The 20716-nt window shown below is 40.7% G+C and overlaps 2 protein-coding genes across 3 annotated transcripts; both read right to left on the bottom strand.

Annotated features, from left to right (window-relative positions):
- Positions 1 to 441: 441 nt before the first annotated feature.
- On the bottom strand, positions 442 to 10513 carry LOC117954715 (schwannomin-interacting protein 1-like). Of its 2 annotated transcripts, XM_034888673.1 has the most exons (8): positions 10257 to 10513; positions 9594 to 9839; positions 6739 to 6848; positions 3564 to 3681; positions 3203 to 3409; positions 2536 to 2659; positions 1867 to 1960; positions 442 to 1726 (listed from the first exon to the last, which is right to left on the bottom strand). In XM_034888673.1, the coding sequence occupies exons 1-8, from the start codon at positions 10332 to 10334 to the stop codon at positions 1675 to 1677; spliced, it is 1029 nt and encodes a 342-aa protein (XP_034744564.1). In that variant the 5' UTR covers positions 10335 to 10513; the 3' UTR covers positions 442 to 1674. The 2 variants fall into 2 exon arrangements, with proteins under 2 accessions (XP_034744564.1, XP_034744565.1); XM_034888674.1 differs by lacking the exons at positions 9594 to 9839; positions 10257 to 10513 and adding an exon at positions 8436 to 8553.
- A 6457-nt stretch (positions 10514 to 16970) lies between these two features.
- Positions 16971 to 19176, bottom strand: LOC117954031 (MAGE-like protein 2). Its single transcript, XM_034887486.1, has 5 exons — positions 18893 to 19176; positions 18409 to 18549; positions 18190 to 18308; positions 17653 to 17916; positions 16971 to 16982 (listed from the first exon to the last, which is right to left on the bottom strand). Exons 1-5 carry the CDS (start codon positions 19119 to 19121, stop codon positions 16971 to 16973), a joined length of 765 nt encoding a protein of 254 aa, XP_034743377.1. The 5' UTR covers positions 19122 to 19176.
- Between the last annotated feature and the right edge of the window lie 1540 nt (positions 19177 to 20716).

The following is a 20716-nucleotide window of genomic DNA, read 5'->3' as shown; positions in this document are numbered from 1 at the left end:
TAAACAATTGAAAAAATCCAAGCAGCTGTCTGAGGTGGAAATGATATATTAATTCTTGTAGTTCAAGTGTGTTGAAGTATGTGTAACAACTTATACTAAATTACAAACTGATAGTTTTTAAAACGCTGTTATTATTATTATTATTGTTATTATTAACTAACAGAAGTTCATTTGAATGAACAGATGAGTGTAACTTAGTTTTAGTTTTGTCCCCACAGTAAATGTTTTGCCTGTGGTAATCCTCCACAGAAGTCACTTACATAAGAGTCACCTCAAATATGAATGAGCAGAAAAACTCCAGAATGCACCTCTGTGGCTGAATATGGAAATAGGAGCATCTTCCCAAGCATTACTCACTTAATGAAACAATATTTCTGGTTTGAAAGTGAATAATGTAAACATAACATAAAATGAAAAATGACTCTCATGAAAACCAACCAACACAGGCCGCACACTTCAAACATTTATTACTGGAGTTTTGTTTTTACAATCATTATATAGGACATTTATCAATGAAGCATATATTAGAAAAAGAAAGTTTGACTTTGTGTTAAATAACATTCTTCAAAAGCTGAGAGTGAAAACACAGCCAGACAACAAGGCATGTTCTTCATACTTTTAATAAAGTGTCTTTTAACATTTACATACAGTATGTCCATAAACCCTCTGAACAGATAAAATAGATATTTGTCTAGGCTGAGATTTATTCATATATTTGATTTATGTTTACCCTTTTTTTTTAGCATCAGTAAATTGAGCATACCAAAAATGATTGTATTTTTATTTTGGGGCTATCATGCCTCCAATTTAGCTTTTTCTATTCCCATTGATTGATTGATGATTATTTAACCTACATATTGTCATTTTGTCTATTGTACAGAGCGAATTAAAGCAGGTAGTTGACAAATATAAATTTGTCTAATAAAGTTCAAAATGTTGTCCAGTAAAGCTCTAAATGCATCTTTAAAAGCAGGTGAAAAGTGTAGCAGCTATCAAATTACAAGACCTCTGTGGAGCTTAACACCACTGTGAAGCTAAGCTGCAAATCAGCGCAGATTGTTCATCATGTTCTATTGCAACAGCTCAGAGAGTTTTACATTGAATTTGTTATTATTATATTTTTTTAACAGTGAATTCCATTGTGAAACTGAAATAACGCGATGCTCCTACTGAAAATGATGATAAACAGGGGAACAGAGTAAACATGAACTGACTAATCTTGATTGTTATAAAGACAAACGTTCAGTCAGGCTGGGCCCCTGGAAGTCATCCTCCTTTTTCAGATAATGGAGAACCAAGGTGTGCAGGCCCTCTCTTCCACCCAGCCTTAACATACGTGAGTGTACCATGCAAAATCATAGAGAGGTAAGTCAGGGTTAGGGGATGCAATTACAATGAGAGTATTCCCCTAATTCTATAAAATATAGCATGATTAATCATGCTGAGTGGAAGTGGAAAAGCCTGCACAAACTCAACTGTGTCCACAGTGAAAGCAGCTCAGCTTCTTTTAGATGTCTTATGTCCTTCGACAACATCCTGTCGTGTGTGTGCGTGTTATTATTACACTACATGGTTATTTTCAGCACAGATGGAGTTTCATTAGTAACACTGGTGACGGTCCATGGAGCGGGAGGTAAGATGACGTGCATACGGACACACGTGTAGTCGGGGTGTTTATTTCGAGATGGCTTTCTCTGCTTGGTGTCGCTGATGGCTGTGAGCATGCCTGTCCCAACAGAGAGAGGATGTACGTTAGACCCAGCCCAGGACCTACATTAAATGAGCAACATATGGGATAGAAATGGAGAATTTGACAGATATTGCTAACACAAAGACAGAGAGAGGTGTGAGAACAGGGTGTTTCACCTGGTGAGGTCTTCTATGTCCACCAGCATGGCGTCCTGCTCCACGTGCAGCTCGTCCCTCATTAACAACAACTGCACCAGCTCCTCATTTAGACCTGTGTTAGATTATACATGTCATTAACTCGTCATTAAGTCCAATGCAACAGAAAGATTTAGGACGAGAGAAGGAGAATTTAGGAGCCGGATCTGTATATAAATATTATAAAATGCCCATATTTTAAGCATACCTTTTAAAAGTTGATTGGTTGTTAAGTCTTTTGATATTTTGACCTCCATTGTATACTATAAAACACTTTCAAAATCAGTAGAGAGTTAATATAGGAGGATGACTGGATTCAAACTAACATAATTTCTCAATGGTATACTTCTTTGACCACTAACCCACCAGGCCACATACCAGACCTTAGCAGCATTATCAGCATTGTTAATGACATGCCTTGTTTTTTGGTAACTTTATTTATTAGTATTAAATATGGTGAAGGTCTGTGATCCTATAGTTTTGTCAAACACTTCCAAAGCATTGCTGTTATTTAGTTATAAGTTTTTTAAATTTGACCTAATTAAGATAAATGTTTTTCACCTGCCAACAATGGTATGCAACTAAAATGAGAGGAAAGTAATGTTTGTGCGCATGTGTGTGTGTGTGTGTGTGTGTGTGTGATTTACTCACTCTGAATCTGTGAGTGTAAGTCATTTGTTATAACTTGCAGCTGTCCCAGACTCATGTCCCTCATGTCCCCTCTCCTCAGATTCCTCTTCATCAAGCACTCGCTGATGTGGGGCAGATGGGGAAGCTGAGTATTTAAACACAGAGACAGGAAAATGCATGTTAAAAAAATTTGCAAAATTGCTTACAATGTGAATAAAGACTAAAATGGTTTTATTCAATATTTGTCAAAGTCAACTGGATCAATGTGTCTATCTTCTGCATTTGGGGTTTTCTCTAAGTCGCACACACACATCCTTACAAACCCTGACTGACCTTCTATTCAGGCTATGAAGGTCCCTTATTTCATTTTCATTTTGTTGTGTTTACTGTAACAGCAGTTAGAGTAAATCATTCTGTTATCACAGGTTTTATTCCCTTAACATACAGTAAGGATTTTTCCTTCTGGGATTTTCTCCTGAAAAGCATGTTTCAAAGAAGTGAAGAGTTGATCTGTATTGCGCTCTCCAATGAGCTCTCCAATGACTCTCATTGGACTCCAATGAGTCCAATGAGATAAAACATTTGTCAAAGTCAAGGCTATTTTTCGTTGTACACTGTGAGTATACCAGGGTATAATCTCTCTCTCTCTCTCTCTCTCTCTCTCTCTCTCTCTCTCTCACTGACTAACCAAGTCAGCCACAGGTGAACGTCTGTGCAGCTGGATTTTCCTCTCCACCTCCACCTGCATCCGGGCCATGGGTCGGGCCAGAGCTAGTGCCACCCGGGCCTCCTCCTGAAGCCTGCGCTGCACTCGCCAGAACCCGCCGCAGTCATCTAACGGGTCTGAGTCCTCCTCCGCCGTGTCCCGGTCCGATAACGATGAGCTCTGCTTGCTCTGGAGAGGAAGTGGTTTGAATGACATCATGATGTAACAACCAATTGTTCTCACGTGTGGTTATTCCAAAGAGCAATGAGAGTAGTGAAACAAGACAGAAACAAACATGGAACACACACACAACAACAACAACGACTGTCTAAGCCGTGCATACCACAGGTGACAGCGGTGTGTCCAGACTGGTCTCTGTCCTACTGTCCTCAGCATCGCTGTCTTTGTCACTGCTGCTGTCATTAACAAAACACACCTGCAGGTTCACCCCACTCTGCAGGCTGATAGGAAAAACACAAAGAGGGAGAGAATGTGAGAGTGTAAGTGTTGATCTTTAAATACAGAGAAAATGTCTCCTGGCGCCATGACCAAGTCTTAAGGTTTTTGGCAGTCACAATCAGTACAGCGATTTCAAACAGTAAAAACCAGCACACCCCCTAACAGCCCCATCACCTGCATCAGAGCCGGGCGAAGGCACGCTATCAGCCTAGCTCCTCGGGAGCCCTTCTTGCCACCACACTGGACTGGCAGCTCCAAGTGGACCTAGGAAGGCAGCTCAAGTTCCCAGAAAACATGGCAACCACTCCTTTCCGCCCAGACATGGTGTTAACTTCACAGTCTACAAAGCAAGTGGTCCTGCTTTACTTTTGTGTCCCCTGGAAACACCAGATTGAAGAAACCAACACGTGCAAAGGGCTAAATATGAAGGTCTTGTTACAGAGTTCTGATAAAATGGCTGAAGAGCCCGTTGTGAGCCAGTCAAAGGTGGATTTAGATGAATGCTGGCCATTCAATACAGTGACCACTCAAACTCCTTGGAGTTAAAGGACTGCAGTGCAGAAGAGCCTGCTGGAAAGGCGCCACAATGGCTGTGGATCCTTGAAGCAGGGCCCTTCTTGGACATAAGGCTGATCACTTCCGTCTGAGTTAGGGTGTCTGATAATCAAAAACCTGAAACACCCCATAACCCCAGGTTCATCACTGACGCTGTGTCCAAGTACCAATAGTATAGTACCGAAAATGAGGTCTACAAAAAAAGGATTTCTGCAAAAGCTTGGCCCAACCTCATTTAGCATCTTGTGGATGAATTGGAGAGTCAACTGCAACCCTGTGCTGGCCAACATCAGTGCCCAACCTGACCTTTCAATGCTCTAGTAGCTGATTAGGAGCAAATCCCTGCAGCATGCTTCCAAAATCTTGCAGGAAGCCTTCCAAGAAGAGCATTGTTTTTAGTAATGTCACAGTCTGTGACCTCATATAATAGAAAAAAAGGCATTGATAAAAATTTACTGAAGACAAAAACATAACACAAGGCTCTTCACAGCAGTTGCACCTTAACCTCAGCCTTTCCAGGAGCTCATAACACCATTCACTCAGTTCCAGATTATGAGTGACTCTGACTGAAATAACCTAACAACCCAAAGTGACCTCCCAACCTACACTGGGATAAGAACAATAACGCATACAACATCACAAACTGGACAGGGAGGTGTTGGAATTTCCACCTCAAACTAAAGTCCAGAAGGTGCAACTTCACCTCCAATGGAGGTTACATGGCTCCAATTCCACCAATCACAGACACGGGCTTAAATTAGGCATCACTTCTTCTTTCAGTGAATTTGGGCCAAAGACACAACTGCACTTCCTCAAACAGCAGCCAGCCTAGGGGGCGGCCCCAATGTCAATGTAAACGCCCCCTCTAAAGAACAAGTGCCAGAGAGTTACTGCAGGTCAGAGCTGTTGTGAAAAGAAAGCAGAGAGCTTTATAGGTGCAGTGGCTTTGGTTAACCAACTTGTGTCTGATTTAATGCAACTCTTTCCACTGTGTATGTGTGTGTTTGTGTGTGTGTGTGTGTGTGTGTGTGTGTGTGTGTGTAAAACCTCAAAATACAAATGTGAAATATCAATTACGTGAGACAATGGTTTCCTTTAGTTTCATTTAAAATGTCATTTACTAAGTAATTTCACTTGTCATATAACATCAGGCAAAGGGACTGCCGATGAAATCCAGCACACGTTCAGCTAACTCTGGTACCAATTCACTCACATGTACTGTACAGGTTGCTTTTTTCAAATACAAATTATTATTATTATTATTATTATATTATTATTGTTGTTGTAATTGTTATTTTTAATGTACTTTTCATTCAATTTATATTGTAATCACTTCTGCAATGAAATTTAGGATACACAATATTCCTAAAAAATTTAAAAAAAAATTGTTAGGCAGTACAATACAAACAGTAAGACAATGGGAGACTACTGCACACGCGTGTGCAGTATTATTGTGTGAAACACAAGAAGAAAATTATTATATACACAGTTTTTAAAGGGAAAGCATTTATGTCACACCGTGAGAATTTCTCCAAATCTGTGTGAAACTAGGGCATCCCTAACTTTCTGTCTCAGCTGTTGTCACACAACCGAGGTTAACCACTGTGCCACCTCCTCTGCGCCTACTCTTTCCATACTTGAGTTTCTTTGTTCTGTTGCTGTAAATTTTGTAGTCCAATGTCAATTCCCTTCAGACTGACTATACAGCCTTGTGACTTTCTGGGAAACCTTTCATCTCCTATTGACGGTCTGTCCGATGTGTTAATCACTTGTTTTCTTCCTCTGTTTGTTGCTAAGTCTTTAAACACAGAGAGGATAAATCCACTTATTTTCTAAACCCACTGTTATTGCACAACTTACTGCACTGTCCACTACATGACTCACTGTTTCTAAATGGATTCCCACAAAGGATGCGCTGTCATTTACTGTTTTGCACCTACAAGCCAATCCAATCAGCTTTATCTTTCAGATTTGGGTCTTTTGGGCTTTGAGTTGTTAGTTAATGAATAAAGTGAGGAGCTAAACAGCTCCATCTCCTGGCTGTTGAATAACTTCTTATATTTGCCATGTAGATTGCTTTAGCTGTTGCAGATGCTAAAGAACAGATTGACATGCATGAATATACACAAGAGGGTTAAACTGATATTGGTTTGCCAATAGGTGGGCTATGTAGTAATGAATGCCTTGTATGGGTGAGTCATGTGGTCTACATGAGGAGGTTCCTTATACAGGCGGCACATTAGTTCTACAAAACCTACAGTTAAGTTTTATGATCAGGGATTTTAAATAGATTACGCTTTCTGTGGATCAATAATTAATTAAATCTTGGGAGTATCTCATTGTTTCCCTGGCATCCATCTAAGAATAAATTATGGGAGAACATCTAAAGAGCTGACGTGTCAGCTGTCAGAAGCTAAAACCCCAAATTATTGGTGCAGGCCTTCAAAACGCTTCATTGATCTCTCTCACACACACACACACACACACACACTCTCTAAACCCACCGAGAGGATTGGCTATTCTTGCTGCAGCTGGTATAGATGACTGGCTCGTCGTCATAGAAACTGCCGAGGGCAAGTTTCTGCCTGATGCACTCTCTCTCATTCCTCTGGGCCTGCCGGAGACAAGAGAAAAATACATGAATGTAAAAAGTGATAGTGCTGATGCTGCTGCTTTAGTTCCATCTCCCCGCTTGATTGACCAAGTGGGTTATATTTGTGAGAAGAAACATTAAGTGTAGTTTGCATTTTAAACTAAAGCTATGAATAAAGTCTATGGAGCAGGGGGAAAACATGGATTATGCAAGCAAGGTGCATTAAAAGAGTGTGGCAAATCAATCCAATTCCCTGTCTTTCACACATTAGGGTAATCCAGCTGTAGGCTCATAATGTCATTATAATTGTAAAAACATGTTTACTGCACTGTCAAGACTTAGCTAAAAACACAGTTTTTCTATGTTCTCTCCTACTCTACAAAAAGCTTAGGTTAGGTCTGTCTATAAATGATCAGTTATGAATGAATATTGTTGATTTTATCCTCGTTAACAGTGCCCAGACAACATCCAGGGAAAGTATACTATAGTTGGAGGGAAACTATAGCGGAGGGAAAGTATACTATAGTTTTTTTTTTCTTGCCAGGTCCCCACACCAGACCTAAAAAAGAAAATAAATATCTATACTGTTTTGAAGCATTTGTCCAACATTTGTTGGTAAATGCCATATAAATAATTCTAACAAATGACACCAATCAAGGCCTTTTCTCTCCTCTCCTATTTTTTCTTCTGGACCAGAAATGAAGATTAACTTAGTTTCTTATCTTCTAGTTTCACTGTCCTACATTTATGTTGTCTTACCCTAAATCATTTACCATTTTGACTGTGTAGCTGTCATTAGACCTCTTGATCTCTCCAACTACGCCTATGTATATTTAATTTTTCTATATAATATAATATAATGTCTTTTCTTAAATTTAATCCTTTGTGCTACATGAGTTTCTGTACACAAATCTACTGTCTCGTAGTTTTTTTCTTGAAATATACAACGAAAGGTTTCAGCATGACATGATATCCAATTCTGGCTCCATAAGTATTTTTATATTATTGGATTGTTCCAAGTGCCCACATCTCCCAAGGCTGCCTACTCCTCCATGTCTGTTTGCCTGTGACACACCGCCATTGAAAAACACCTCTAAAACTAGAGATGTTTCTGTTATCCGTCAGAATGTTCTCTCTCAAAAAACTCAAAACTTTTTTTTTTGTCAACCATCATTAGATGAGGCTGGGATGTAAGAACATAAATCCCAGTCAATCGCCTTCACTCTTGCAACCTATGCTCTGCCTCCATCTCATCCACTTCAGATGTCCTCCTTACCAGCAGACAGTCTACGTCACACCAACAACCTATTTTACCCTCCTAGAAGAAAGTATGTAGTAAAGCAACACTGTAAATGATGTCAAATAATCATCATTCATGGAACAAAGCATGTTATAAGATTACACACATATCCGTTATATGATAAAGGAAATGGTTTCACTGAGGAGATGCAAACATCCCTATGCCACCTCACAAATACACAGCCACTCATCCATAATGGCTGACTCATCTACAGAAGCTCACCCATGATGGCTACTTCCCTGTCGATATTATACTACATGTTCTATACCTTCAGAATCACTAAGTCATACAAACACAACTCCACACACCTGGTAAACGCGTTTCTCCTGATGCACCATCCTTCAGCGCATCGTACTGAAACAGCCGCCCTGCCCTTCTCTACACTGCAGTGAAGCTAGACCCAGGAGACCCTTTCGTATACTGCAGCTCCGTGCAGGAGAGCGATGGAGGGAGAAGAGAGCTGTTAGGGGAAGGAGAGGAGGCAGCAGAAAGAGGAGGGAGGATGTGGGAGCAGGAGAGGAAAGAGTGGGAAGAGACGGAAGTGCAGGAGGAGAGGGAGATGGAAGAGGGAGGGGAGAGGCAGAGCTGCTCAGTGCTGCCACTGTTCTCCTGATCTGTTATCAGCGCCTCCCTCATCCTCACTTGCCTTCTTTCTTTCTCCTCACCTCTTCATCTTTATTTTAATCAAAAGAAAGGAACAAATGGCAGCTGCTAGAAAGCTGTGTCCTGAAAAGAGCAGATGAACTTTAGATAGATTTACAGATTTAAGGGCACATGATTGATGTTGTGGCGGGTTAAAAGGCACATAGCCTGATGAATGAGACTGCAACACTGAAAAAAACAAAACCATTAAAAAGGCTGATCAATAATAGCTCCTCTAATGAACATGGGCACTTTTTTAGCAGCATCGACGTTTTGATTTGTCTGCCAAAGGAGTCTCATCCAGCTCATCCCACATCCCAGATTCAAATGGGATGAGCCGTGAGAGAAACCAGGAAGGGTGTTTGTGCCCACACGTGCAAAAGAGAAACCCAAATACACACACACACAAACACACACAAAAAGCACGTAGACCACACACAGTTCCCACAGTGCTGTGTCACAATGCAGCAGCAGGCTGATTACAAAGCGTAACATTTTGACTCAACGTCCATAAGGATCAGAGGCAGACTGTCCTCAGTAAACACCGTTGTAAACATTATGTACAGTATAGTAACCAGATGTGCATAACCTCGTGTTGCAAATGCTGTCATGCACATTTCCCTTTAACAAAATCAGCTTTGCTTCTTGCTACTGGAGAATGTTCAGGGTTTGTTATTTGTCTGAGAACTGTCATTTGTATAGAAACCTGGACTTTTGCCAAATCTCTGAAAGATGCAGTGTAATTTATCAGAACAAATGGACTGTGAGGAAATTATTCAGTGATTGTGTGGCTCCGCCAGAAAGAGAGAAATACAGTCACTCACAGAGATGCTGGACACTCTGGTTCGCCCTCCACTGTAACAGTCTTCTGCCTGCGGTGCCAAGATATACTCAAGTTCCTCGGCCCAACTGCGGCTGTTTACCATGCAGCCTCTTCCTCCTCTCTGGTGTTGTGTGTTGCCACCGTCTCCACAGTCCTCCCACCAATGGCCTGTTGTGGCCTTTCTAATGAACAGTTGTCCCTCCTCTTCCTCATCCATGTCCACATCATAATCCCCCATAAAGACAAACTGTATGGAGAGGGTGGAGCAAAAGTCAAAGTTGGGGGAGGGATTAAGTGCCCTGGCCGGGAATATAGCCACAGATGGACTGAAGATATTCAAAAATGGGACACAGATCACTGGCTGGAATCAACAGCTTGAATGCTGGCTGTGTCAATCTTCTTAATAAAAAAATGTATCTTTGTGTACTGTGATCATACAAACAGTAATAACATAAATATACACATCTTTGTCATAACATTTCCCATGTAGATGTTATGTTCCTAAGCTTTTTTATATTTAGTCTCCATGAACAAAAGTCACAAAACGTATTCTGTAAAACATACTTAAACACAAATACAAAGCATGGTCTTCCATCACAAATTCTAAATACTGGTAAAATAAAAGGTCAAATTATCTTTAGCACATGCTGTACATAGGACTTACCTTTAGTGTAAAGTGCAGAGTTATGAAATAAAAACAAAATTCAATAATAACAAAACAGAGATGAGCACAGCGTTGCATAACAGGACAATATATTCTCCCATGATGGACAGCCGATGACCACCAAAGGATGGATTTTTTAGGATTTATTGCTCCTCTGCATAAGTTTTTATCCTTGGCTCAGTGTTCCATGATTCCAGCCAACAAATGCAAAAGAAAGGGAATAAAAAATACAGACGTGAGCCCTTGCTTTCAAAGACCATTGCTTCTAGTTATTCATAGAATAACTAGAAGCAAAATAAGCTCGAGAGATAGCAAAGATTTGAAGAAATCCAACCTTAACCAGGTACAACTGTTCTTCCTTCAGCAGCAGTACACAGTGAAACATTACATAAAATCAATCCTGTTACAGATCGTTTGATAACATTTCATGAAACTGTAGCTAAATTTCTCAACTGAAGGGTTAACTATTTTGTCAAAACTCTGCAAATGTCTTGCAAAATGAAACTCTGCTATCCATTCTCTCTTCTCAAAACTGATTCTTTGATTACTTTATTAGTAACATTCCTCTACATGCCTTCCTCTTACTCCGTTGTCCATGCTGCTTGCATTTTTGTACTTTTCCAGGGGAAAAGATAACGCAATTATTACTTTTTGCAAACGTGTGATTTAGAATGTCTATGACAATTGCACTGTGCTGAGGGTTTGGCAGTCCAGCGTCTTATACATGAGCTTCAAGTTCTTGGAATTGTGAACGACAACCAATGTGAACCACTGGCGGTGCACAAATCTACCTCAGATGTGATCCACTACTTCCCATTATACTCAGAAAGTGACTCTACTGACTTCACTGCGAGCAATTGTGCATGACACGTCCTAACAGACCAGCAGCAGCGCAATTTTGACTCTCATTAGATACTACCAGTAGCAGCATAGAGTAAATACCATGCAATCCATTGCCCAGGTTTATTTCAGGGTTGATATGGCTTTACAGTTTTTAAGGCAGCCTTAGCATAAAAACTGGGTTTTTCTGATTACCGCGATGAACAGTTAGGTGATCAGCCCCTTAGAGTAATCATTACTCGGGTACAACCAGCTGACTTCCAAATCCCACACCATGCTAAATGCCGCCCACCTAAAATCAATTGTAGTGATTTTGCACTAGTAGTGCAAGGCAACGCAAAGAATACACCATGGTTGGAAAGGGGCTTTCAAAAAGGCTCCGGGATAAAGTCTTGGAACGGTACAAGTTAGGAGAAGGATACAAAAACATTTCAAAGGCTTTGACCAACCCTCTGAGTACCATGCAGAGCATTATTAAGAAGTAAAAACCGTATGGCACCACCAGCACCTTGCCTATATTGGGCCGTCCCTACAAACTGGATGACCAAGACTGGAGGACATTGATCAGGGAAGCTACCAAGAGGCCAATGGCAACTGTTGAAGGATTTACAAGTTTGAAAAAGGACACACAGAGGCTTGTTTGTGCTTTGCAAGGAAACATACAGAACGTTCTAGTGCCATGAGGAAAAAGGTTTTATGTTCACATGAGACCAAGATTGAATGTTTTGGACTGAATTGCAAGCGTTATGTTTGGCAAACACTAAAAACTGTGAAGCATGGTGGTGGCAACATTATGTTGTGGGGGTGTTTCTCTTCAGCGGGGACAAGGCAATTGGTCACGATTGAAGGGAAAATGGATGCTGCCAAGTACACTGAAATTCTTGAGGAAAACCTGTGGCCCTCTGCTAGATAGCTGAACTGGGGCAGGTGGTTCACCTTCCAACATGACAACAACCCACAAAAAACTATGCAGTGGCTTAAGGATAAAAGGGTGAACGTCCTTGTCTGGCCAAGTCAGAGCCCTGACCTAAATCCAATTGAAAATCTGTGGATGGACAGCAGTCAATTGTCAATGATTTTCTAAAAGCACTGTATGCTGGGCAAAAACAAAGAACTCCGGAGTAAACTTCCCAGGACTATAGGTTAGTAACAAGCATTTCTGTGACAGGACACACACAAGTAGAAAGGGAGAGGAGAGAGCAGCTCAGTGTGCCAAAACGAAAGGAAGGAAAGGAAATCCCCAGTAGTCTAGAACTATAAGAGCATAACAGAGACAAGGAGACGTGCCTGGTCAAGATGGAACTCTCCCCAGCCGGACTAGGCTGTACTGGCCAACCTCACTACGTTTGTGATATGGTAGATGAATCTGATTACTAGGACGATAAGCAGGTGCGCCTGGCTAGGCGGACGCTGCAACTCCTCACTCCCTAACTCTAAGCGTTAGCAAAGAAGAGTTTTCAGGTTATTGATATGTGGCAACATGTCTGCCCCCAGGAACTCAGACTGGAAAATGGTCCTTCAGGAGAGGAGCCTGATAGCTGAATGTTCTGAATCCCAACTTACTTTTAGAGACTCAAGGAACCAAAAGCAGCTCTGAATTCTGGGAGTGTGGTGCTCTTGTGGCTCAATCTATACAAGTAAATTTGACTTGAGTTTCCTGTTCATATTAAATGTATTGCTTTAACTGTAGACATCTTTCTCAAGAGAACATTTAAGCCCAATAGATTAAAAAAAGTTATAGCTACTTCCAATATGTATCAAACAATTCCATCAGCTTAATGCTCTTTGGTCAGTTATTCTTCTGGATCCAGTGTTGGGGAAGGGGGACAATGCACAAAACTACAGCAGGTACAGTGTTGGAAATGCAGTGGTGCCCTTCATTTTTTGGCTTCTACATTTCAGAGAACTGGCCCAGCATTAATGACGTTTATAAAAGCCAGGCATCACATCATCTAAATTGACTGAAAAAAGAACATTTAAAACTGAATTTCTATCACTTTTAAATAGCCATCCTTGTCTAAAAGCACCCAAGGTCATATAGTTCCAAAAAACTGGGCCAGACTTCTTCCCTTTAACTTCTTAGTTTCCCCACACTATTGGCTCCTTGAACAAGTACAAAAAAAATAGTTAATGACTTTGTCATCTTTCGGTAATAATTTTTGTAACACCACCAAGTCCTTCAGTAAAGCATGTGCACAAGGCTGTAATCTTAACTGAATGTTAAGACCAATTGTCAAAACCAGAGGCTTTTCAGATGCCAACAATCAATTTCATTTGTGAAAGGGTACATTCCGCACAATTCTGTACTGAAAAAAATAGCTTTTGCTCAATAGTAAATCATTTTAATATCTGTACACCTCATGTACAGTCAGCCACATGATCATTTCTGGAGAAGGTGAGGGTTCTCCATGTACGTTATACATAACGTATAAAGAACTGAAAGGCTTACTCATCCAAACAATTTATAAGTGTTCAGCAGGGTAGCCTGAAAAAAGCAGAAGATAAGAAAATTGAAGGTTAACTTGTTGAAGTCGATCCATTTTCTTTGTAATTTGTGTTGTCAGTCTGGCTCAGGAGTTAGATAATAGGAATGCCAGGATATAGAGGAAAAGGAGAATGGACATGCTGTCCTTTAAAGCAATCAGTTTGTTGCAGCAGTAGGTGTTTCTGGCTCAGGATTTGGATAGTTGGGATTGAAAGGATGGAGGGGGCTATACAGGATAGTAGGGATTAAGGATATTTGTGATTGAAAGGATATTTGTGAGAGCGGACATGGTGTCCTTGAGTGAGAGCCACTGGTGGTGTCATCTCAGCCTCAGGAGTTAGATATTGGGGATTGAAACGATAGTAAGGACTGAAAGGATATTTGTGAGCGTGGTGGTGATGGTGGTGTCCTTCAGGGAGAGCCAATGGCGGTGTCATCTCGTGTCAAGGATTAAGGATTTTTGAGAGAGAAATTTCAAAATTTCTCAGCTAGCTGATGACACAGTTTTTTTTTTTAAAGGACAAACAACAAATTGAAAACTCAATCAAAGAAACACAATCCTTCTTGCTGGCATCAGGTTTAGGACTTATCGTTTCAAAGTGTATAATTCTGTTTCTGTATAACACTGATGAAACACTTATGGGTGATATACCAGTGACAAATAATATTAAATACCTTGGAATTCATATCTCAAAAGATCTAAACAAACAACAAGAAAAGAATTTTAAACCCAAAATACAACAAACTAAATATATATTTAATATGTAGCTTCAGAGAGACCTGTCCATGTTAGGTAGTCTAAATAAAGCGAACAGCATTTCTAGATTTATTTACCCTACCCAATCAGCTGGGAGGAGGCCTCGGGGAAGACCCAGGACTAGGTGGGGAGATTCTATCTCCAACCTGGCCTGGGAACACCTCAGGATCCCCAAGTCAGAGCTGGTTGATGTGGCTGGGGAAAGGAAAGTTTGGGGACCCCTGCTGGAGCTGCTCTCCCCGCGACCTGATACCGGATATGCAGATGAAGATAGATGGAATCTCTGTTTATCCATCAAACCCTCTATAAAGAAATACATGACATTTTAATTCATTTTATTTTGAAAAATAAATGCCACCATTTAAAAAAATGAAATTAAGTCACCGCAAAGGTTCTCTAAATTTCACCAGCAGGCGCTTGATGCTGCAAAGTTATGCTTTATTCATATTTTTTTCTTCCCACAGAACTATTATATGGTGTTCTTAACCAGAAAGAATAAATCTTTATATATTCAACATTGGGTTGATAGGAATCTTATTTTCATTGCAGACTTACAAAATGATAAAGCTCAACTTCTTAATTATGAGGAATTTCTTAGATCTAAAATCTTTCCTATTCTCCACAAAAAATACCAAATGGTAATAAATGCTATACTTTGTTGAATTCTTCACCTGATAAAATGTCACTCTGAGAGACAAGAATTGGATCTGGCTTTCTTGGTTGACGGAATAAATTAAAAAAATCATAAATGTACAAATAAACATAAGGAATTACTTGTACAGCAAAAGGAAAATTTGTTTGGAACTCTTTGTATTCAAACTTTCACAGGGAATCAACATAGCTTCCACCATACAAATTTGTTATCCCAAATAAATTGACAGAATTACAATTCAAAATACTGCACTATATTTATCCTACTAACAAATTGGTTTCAAGGTTTGCAGCTGTGGGTCGTAAATGTGAATTTCGTATTGTATTGAAGAAAAAACTAATATACATCTCTTCTGTGAAGTACTGAAAAAAAAAGGAAAACTCAATTTTCAAAAGAATCTAATTAAATTGGAAGCAAAATATTTTATTGCTTTTAGAAAAACAAAATACATAGGATTGTCAACCTATTAATTCTACAAGGGAAATTTCATTCCCATAAAGCAAAATTTGCACAATCTTGGCCAGCTTTTACTCACTTCAGAATATAATTTCTGAACTTTTGAGTTTATCCAAATTATTATTTCTTGTGATGTCTTCCAGTCAATATTGAAAATTAACACTTGAGTTTTATCAACGTTGAACTTTTTGGTCCCTTTTTTCAACACTTGACCTTTTCCAATTTGTTCACTTTTTATGTTTAACATTAAATTAACTTTAGTTTCACAGGTATTTTTGAAATTCATGATCAATAAACCTCATTTATAGAAAATACCTAATGTTTGAAATAAAAAATTTAAAAAAATTAAAAAAAAACGCTTGGACTAAAAATAAATGTTATTGGATGATCAGACTAGAATGTTGACTTTTACTCAATACTATTTCAAAACTTCTATTCTTTTTTCCAGATGCTATGAAATAGAATAAGACACTCTAAAATTAATAAAAGCATAGAGTTGTACTTGCCAAAGAGCGTTGTGTGGAATCAGTGTTATTTTGGGTATTTACAATATGGTACTTAAAAAGAACATTGATATAGGAAAACGGGTCAAATTGACCTGAGGACAACACAAGGATTAATGTAGAGTTTATAAAATCCAATTCTTCACATCTGCTACACTGAGTTTAGAAACCTGAAAAATAAAACCAAGTCCTTCAGTAAAACTCGTGCACACGCACAATGCCATTTTTCCAATTAAATGTTTAATCGCCGATTAGACCAACAAGGTTCAGATGCGATCAATTTCATTTTGAAAGGGTACATTGTAAGTCATCACAATTTCATGTCTAAAAGGAAAAGCTCAGTTGGTCAAGAGTAAAGCCTAAACAATATTTCCTTATGTAGACAGTGCCCCAATTTCTGGGTAGTTGAGCAGTAACAAAATGTAAATTGAGGGTAATTTATTGAAAGGTTATTGTGAGAATGGACATGTGGCCCTTTAGGGCCATCAGTTTTTTTTCATTGTAGTTTTCTCAGGAGTCGGATATTGAGTATTGACAGGATGCTTGTGAGAGACAACATGGTGTCCTTCAGGGAGAGCTGGTGGTGTCATTTCTGGCTCAAGAGCTGGATGTTGGGGAAAGAAAGGATAGTAGGGATTGAAAGGATATTGGCAATCAAAAGGATATTCGGGAGAGTGAAGGTGTCCTTCAGGAAGAGTCATTGGTGGTGTCGTTTCTGGCTCAGGAGTCGGATATTGGGGATTGAAAGGATATTTCAGAGAGTGACGGTGTCCCCTAGGGAGAGCCACTGGTGGTGTCATCTCAGATTCAGGAGTTGGATATCGGGGATTGACAGGATAGTACGGATTGAAAGGATATTGGCGATCGAAGGGATATTTGAGAGAGTGATGGTGTCCTTCAGGGACAGCAACTGGTGGTGTCATCTCAGCCTCAGGAGTTGGATATTGGGGATAGTAGCCATTGAAAGGATATTTGAGAATATGGGGATGGTGGTGTCCTTCAGGCAGACCTACTGGTGGCGTCATCGCAGATTCTGGAATTGGATATTGAGGATTGACAGGATAGTAGGGATAGAAATATTGGCGATCAAAAGGATATTTGTGAGAGGGTTGATTGTGTTGTCCTTCAGGGAGAGCCACTGGTGGTGTCATCTCAGCCTCAGGAGCTGGATATTGTGGATAGTAGGGATTGAAAGGATATTTGAGAATGTGGGGATGGTGTTGTCCTTCAGGGAGAGTCACTGGTGGTGTCATTTCATTCTCACGAGTTAGATATTGGGGATTGAAAGGATAGTAAGGATTGAAATATTGGCGATCAAAAGGATATTTATGAGAGGGGTGATTGTGTTGTCCTTCAGGTAGAGCCACTGGTGGTGTCATCTCAGATTCTGGAGTTGGATATTGGGGATTGAAAGGATATTTCAGAGAGTGACGGTGTCCCCTAGGGAGAGCCACTGGTGGTGTCATCTCAGATTCTGGAGTTGGATATTGGGGATTGACAGGATAGTAGGGATTGAAAGGATATTGGCGATCAAAGGGATATTTGAGAGAGTGATGGTGTTCTTCAGGGAGAGCAACTGGTGGTGTCATCTCAGATTCTGGGGTTGGATTTTGGGGATTGAAAGGATAGTAAGGATTGAAATATTGGCGATCAAAAGGATATTTGTAAGAGGGGTGATGGTGTTGTCCTTCAGGTTGAGCCACTGGTGGGGTCATTTCAGCCTCAGGAGTTGGATATTGGCGATCGAAAGGATATTTGAAAGGGTGTTGGGGTCCTTCAGGGAGAGCAATAGTTGTTGTTGTTGGTGGTGGTGGTGGTGGTGGCGGCGGCGTTGTTGGCGTTTCTGGCTCAAGAGTTGGATCTTGGGGACCAAAAGGATATTGGGGTGGAGGAGGGGCTGGAGATTTGGGACACCAGAGTGAGACTGGACGTCCCTGCCAACGCATAGGGAGCACATAACTGCCATCCTTGGAGGGGGGAAAAAAAAAAGTATGTAAAAAATAGAAAAGAAAAAAAAGGGTGCATCAAGTTACATTATTGTACAAGACAAAATGCACTAAAAAACACTGGAACCATCTAATGGCATGTTTGTGTGAATGACTTATCAAATTAATTGCAACTATCAATAATTTTATCCCTTGTTACACCATAGTCATTAGTTTTACATTGCCAGGATCAGCCACTGATGGTCAAACTCTCCATTCTGGAGTACAGCGACATTTAGCATTAAATAGTATTACCTTTTGAACCATGTTGCAGCCATCATAGGGAACCAGTATGACAAGCCCAAAAGAGTTCCTCTGCATGATGTAGCCACAGGTGGAAGGAACTTGGGACAGAGGTAATGGAGGTGCATTTGCTGTGGGGGAAGAACATCTCAATGAGAATATGCAATAATTGGTGGAAATACCTACAGTGTATAGTTTTAATTAGGCTTTAGATTTTATAATTAGATTTACCTTGTTCCACAGCAAACTGTGAAGCTCCTGGTCCCATTGCTCTGAACTTCAACTGGTCCGAACCACACTGCAAGGAGGGCGACATGCGCTTCCATGCTGCTTCTTTGGAGCCACCATTTTGTGTTCGTCCTTTCACCCAGCCTGAAAGGGGACACTGATTTTTTTAACATTGCAACTTTAAATGTTCTACTTTAGTTTCTACGTTTTGCTCCTTTTTGGAAAATGAATGAGCTTTATAAGAACATCGATACCAGACCAACCTTTCACCCACGCAACACTGATAAGAGGTACAGTCTATACACTGGAATAGAAGAGATTATTTACACATTGCATAGCTAGGTAACTCAAATGTGATATTTTATTTGATGCATGCAATTCAGATGCAACCAGATGTTTTCTTCTACTTTACTTTGTTGTACTATTTTGTATTTCTCAATTTCAGTCAGAAATTGAACACTTCAATACAGTGAAAGTTAATGTTTACCTGCAAAGTCTGCTTGATATTCAGCATCCTCCTTCACAGAAGTGTTTGAGGTTGACTTGCTGGTCCTGTCTATGACTTGTGGCCCGAGACCAGACCCTTTCTGAAAACCTCTCCCAAACACAATTTGTCCCTCATTGAAACCTATCCTTCTGGCAGTATCGGCTTCTTTTCGCCACTCTGTTTCAGTTAGTCGAGTACAGTCTACTGTTTGCCCCAAATAACACATCATAATGACAGCTGCAGTCAAGTAAACAGTAATGCTTTTCCCTTTTCCTTCATTCAACATTCTGTGGCACATGACTCCTAGCATTGAAGCAAGCTGATGGATTATACTCTGCCACAACATTTTAAACTGGAACATTCTCTGCGAGTGGCTGCTGCAACAACCAATCAGAAGCGGCCAGAGGTGGGCTAATTGATGTGGTTCTGTAATCAACTGACATTCATTTCACCTGGGTAATGTTGTCAAGGAATCTGCTGTTCTCATCCCAGTCCGGTAGGTGGCGGTAATGCACCTTAAACTGGGGCCTGTTGCACGAAAGTAGAATAAAGATATCCAGGATAAGTGAAAAAGCGCAGCTTGACTTAGTTTGATCCGCTCATCGCGGCTTTATCGGTTGCACGTTTGCCGAGCCGGGTTTAACAGATGGAGCTATGTCAAGCCAGGTGTAGATAGCTGGGATAAGTGCCCGTTCACGGCTTTCTCAAATAGACCACGGTATCGATCAGATTTAGGCCCTAGGCCTACTGATGCAGAAATGAGAAGACGCATATGCGCCATATGTTTCAGCCAATGAGGAGCAGCTTCTAATGGAAAGTAACGAGGAGGGGAAGAATATGCAAAAAGGGAAATACGGCTCTTATCAAACGGAGGGGAAAAGCCTGACATAGCGGACCCGACTGAATGTGTGAGGATGTAAAAATATAGCCTTTGCCTCAAAGAGATCAGAGGGAACTAATGTTCCTCGGGAAATGGACCCCTTAGGGGCTTTACGCTTAATTTCAAACCCTTATTCACAACGTGAGAACATGTTTTACAACCATGCACTAATCTCTATAAGATATTCCTAATTCTTTGTACAATTAATGTTCATAGCCTACAGAACAATCAGAAAGGGACAACAACTAGAAAAAGAAGTAAGTGACTTCAATACACGCTGTGAGCAAAACCATATTCATGTTTTTTTATTCTTCTGACAAGTGACCGCACGAAAATAAAAAGATTAAGAAGCATTGTGGTGTTCCCGGTGTGATGAATGTAAACTATATGCGTAAGGCCACGAATATATAGCCTACATTAGCCTAATATTGTCACACTTAATCTTCGGAGCGCGTCCTGTATAGACCTGAAGCTGAGACCACGGACACTGCGCTGCTCATCTCTACTGTTACAGAGAGAGTGGACACTGACGCAATGCACAGGTCTGCCGGTGTAACACCAAATTCTGTACACCGGCGGGCACCGGCCACCAGACAGCGGCCCCCGGGCAGCGGCCACCGGGCACCGGTCACGAGACAGCGGCCACCAGACAGCGGCCACCGGACAGCGGTCACCGGGCACCGGTCACCAGACAGCGGCCACCGGACAGCGGCCACCGGACAGCGGTCACCGGGCACCGGGCAGCGCCCGCACGCCTGGCAGCCTCTACACACTACCGTCCCAACGGGAAAAGTCCCACTCCGCATCAGGGTAGGCTACCAGTGCAACTATTTCTAACCATCTAAACAACTGTAGTAGGGTTTAAATCAAACTCACGACAACAATAGGGACAAGTAGGCTAATGCATGTTCATAAATTTAAGCAGAACACATGCAGAAGACAAC

This window comes from Etheostoma cragini, chromosome 12, assembly GCF_013103735.1.
Source record: "Etheostoma cragini isolate CJK2018 chromosome 12, CSU_Ecrag_1.0, whole genome shotgun sequence".
NCBI classification, from domain to species: Eukaryota; Metazoa; Chordata; class Actinopteri; order Perciformes; family Percidae; genus Etheostoma; species Etheostoma cragini.
The sequence above is the reverse complement of the archived record's forward strand: the minus strand, read 5'-3'. Positions and strand labels throughout refer to the sequence as shown.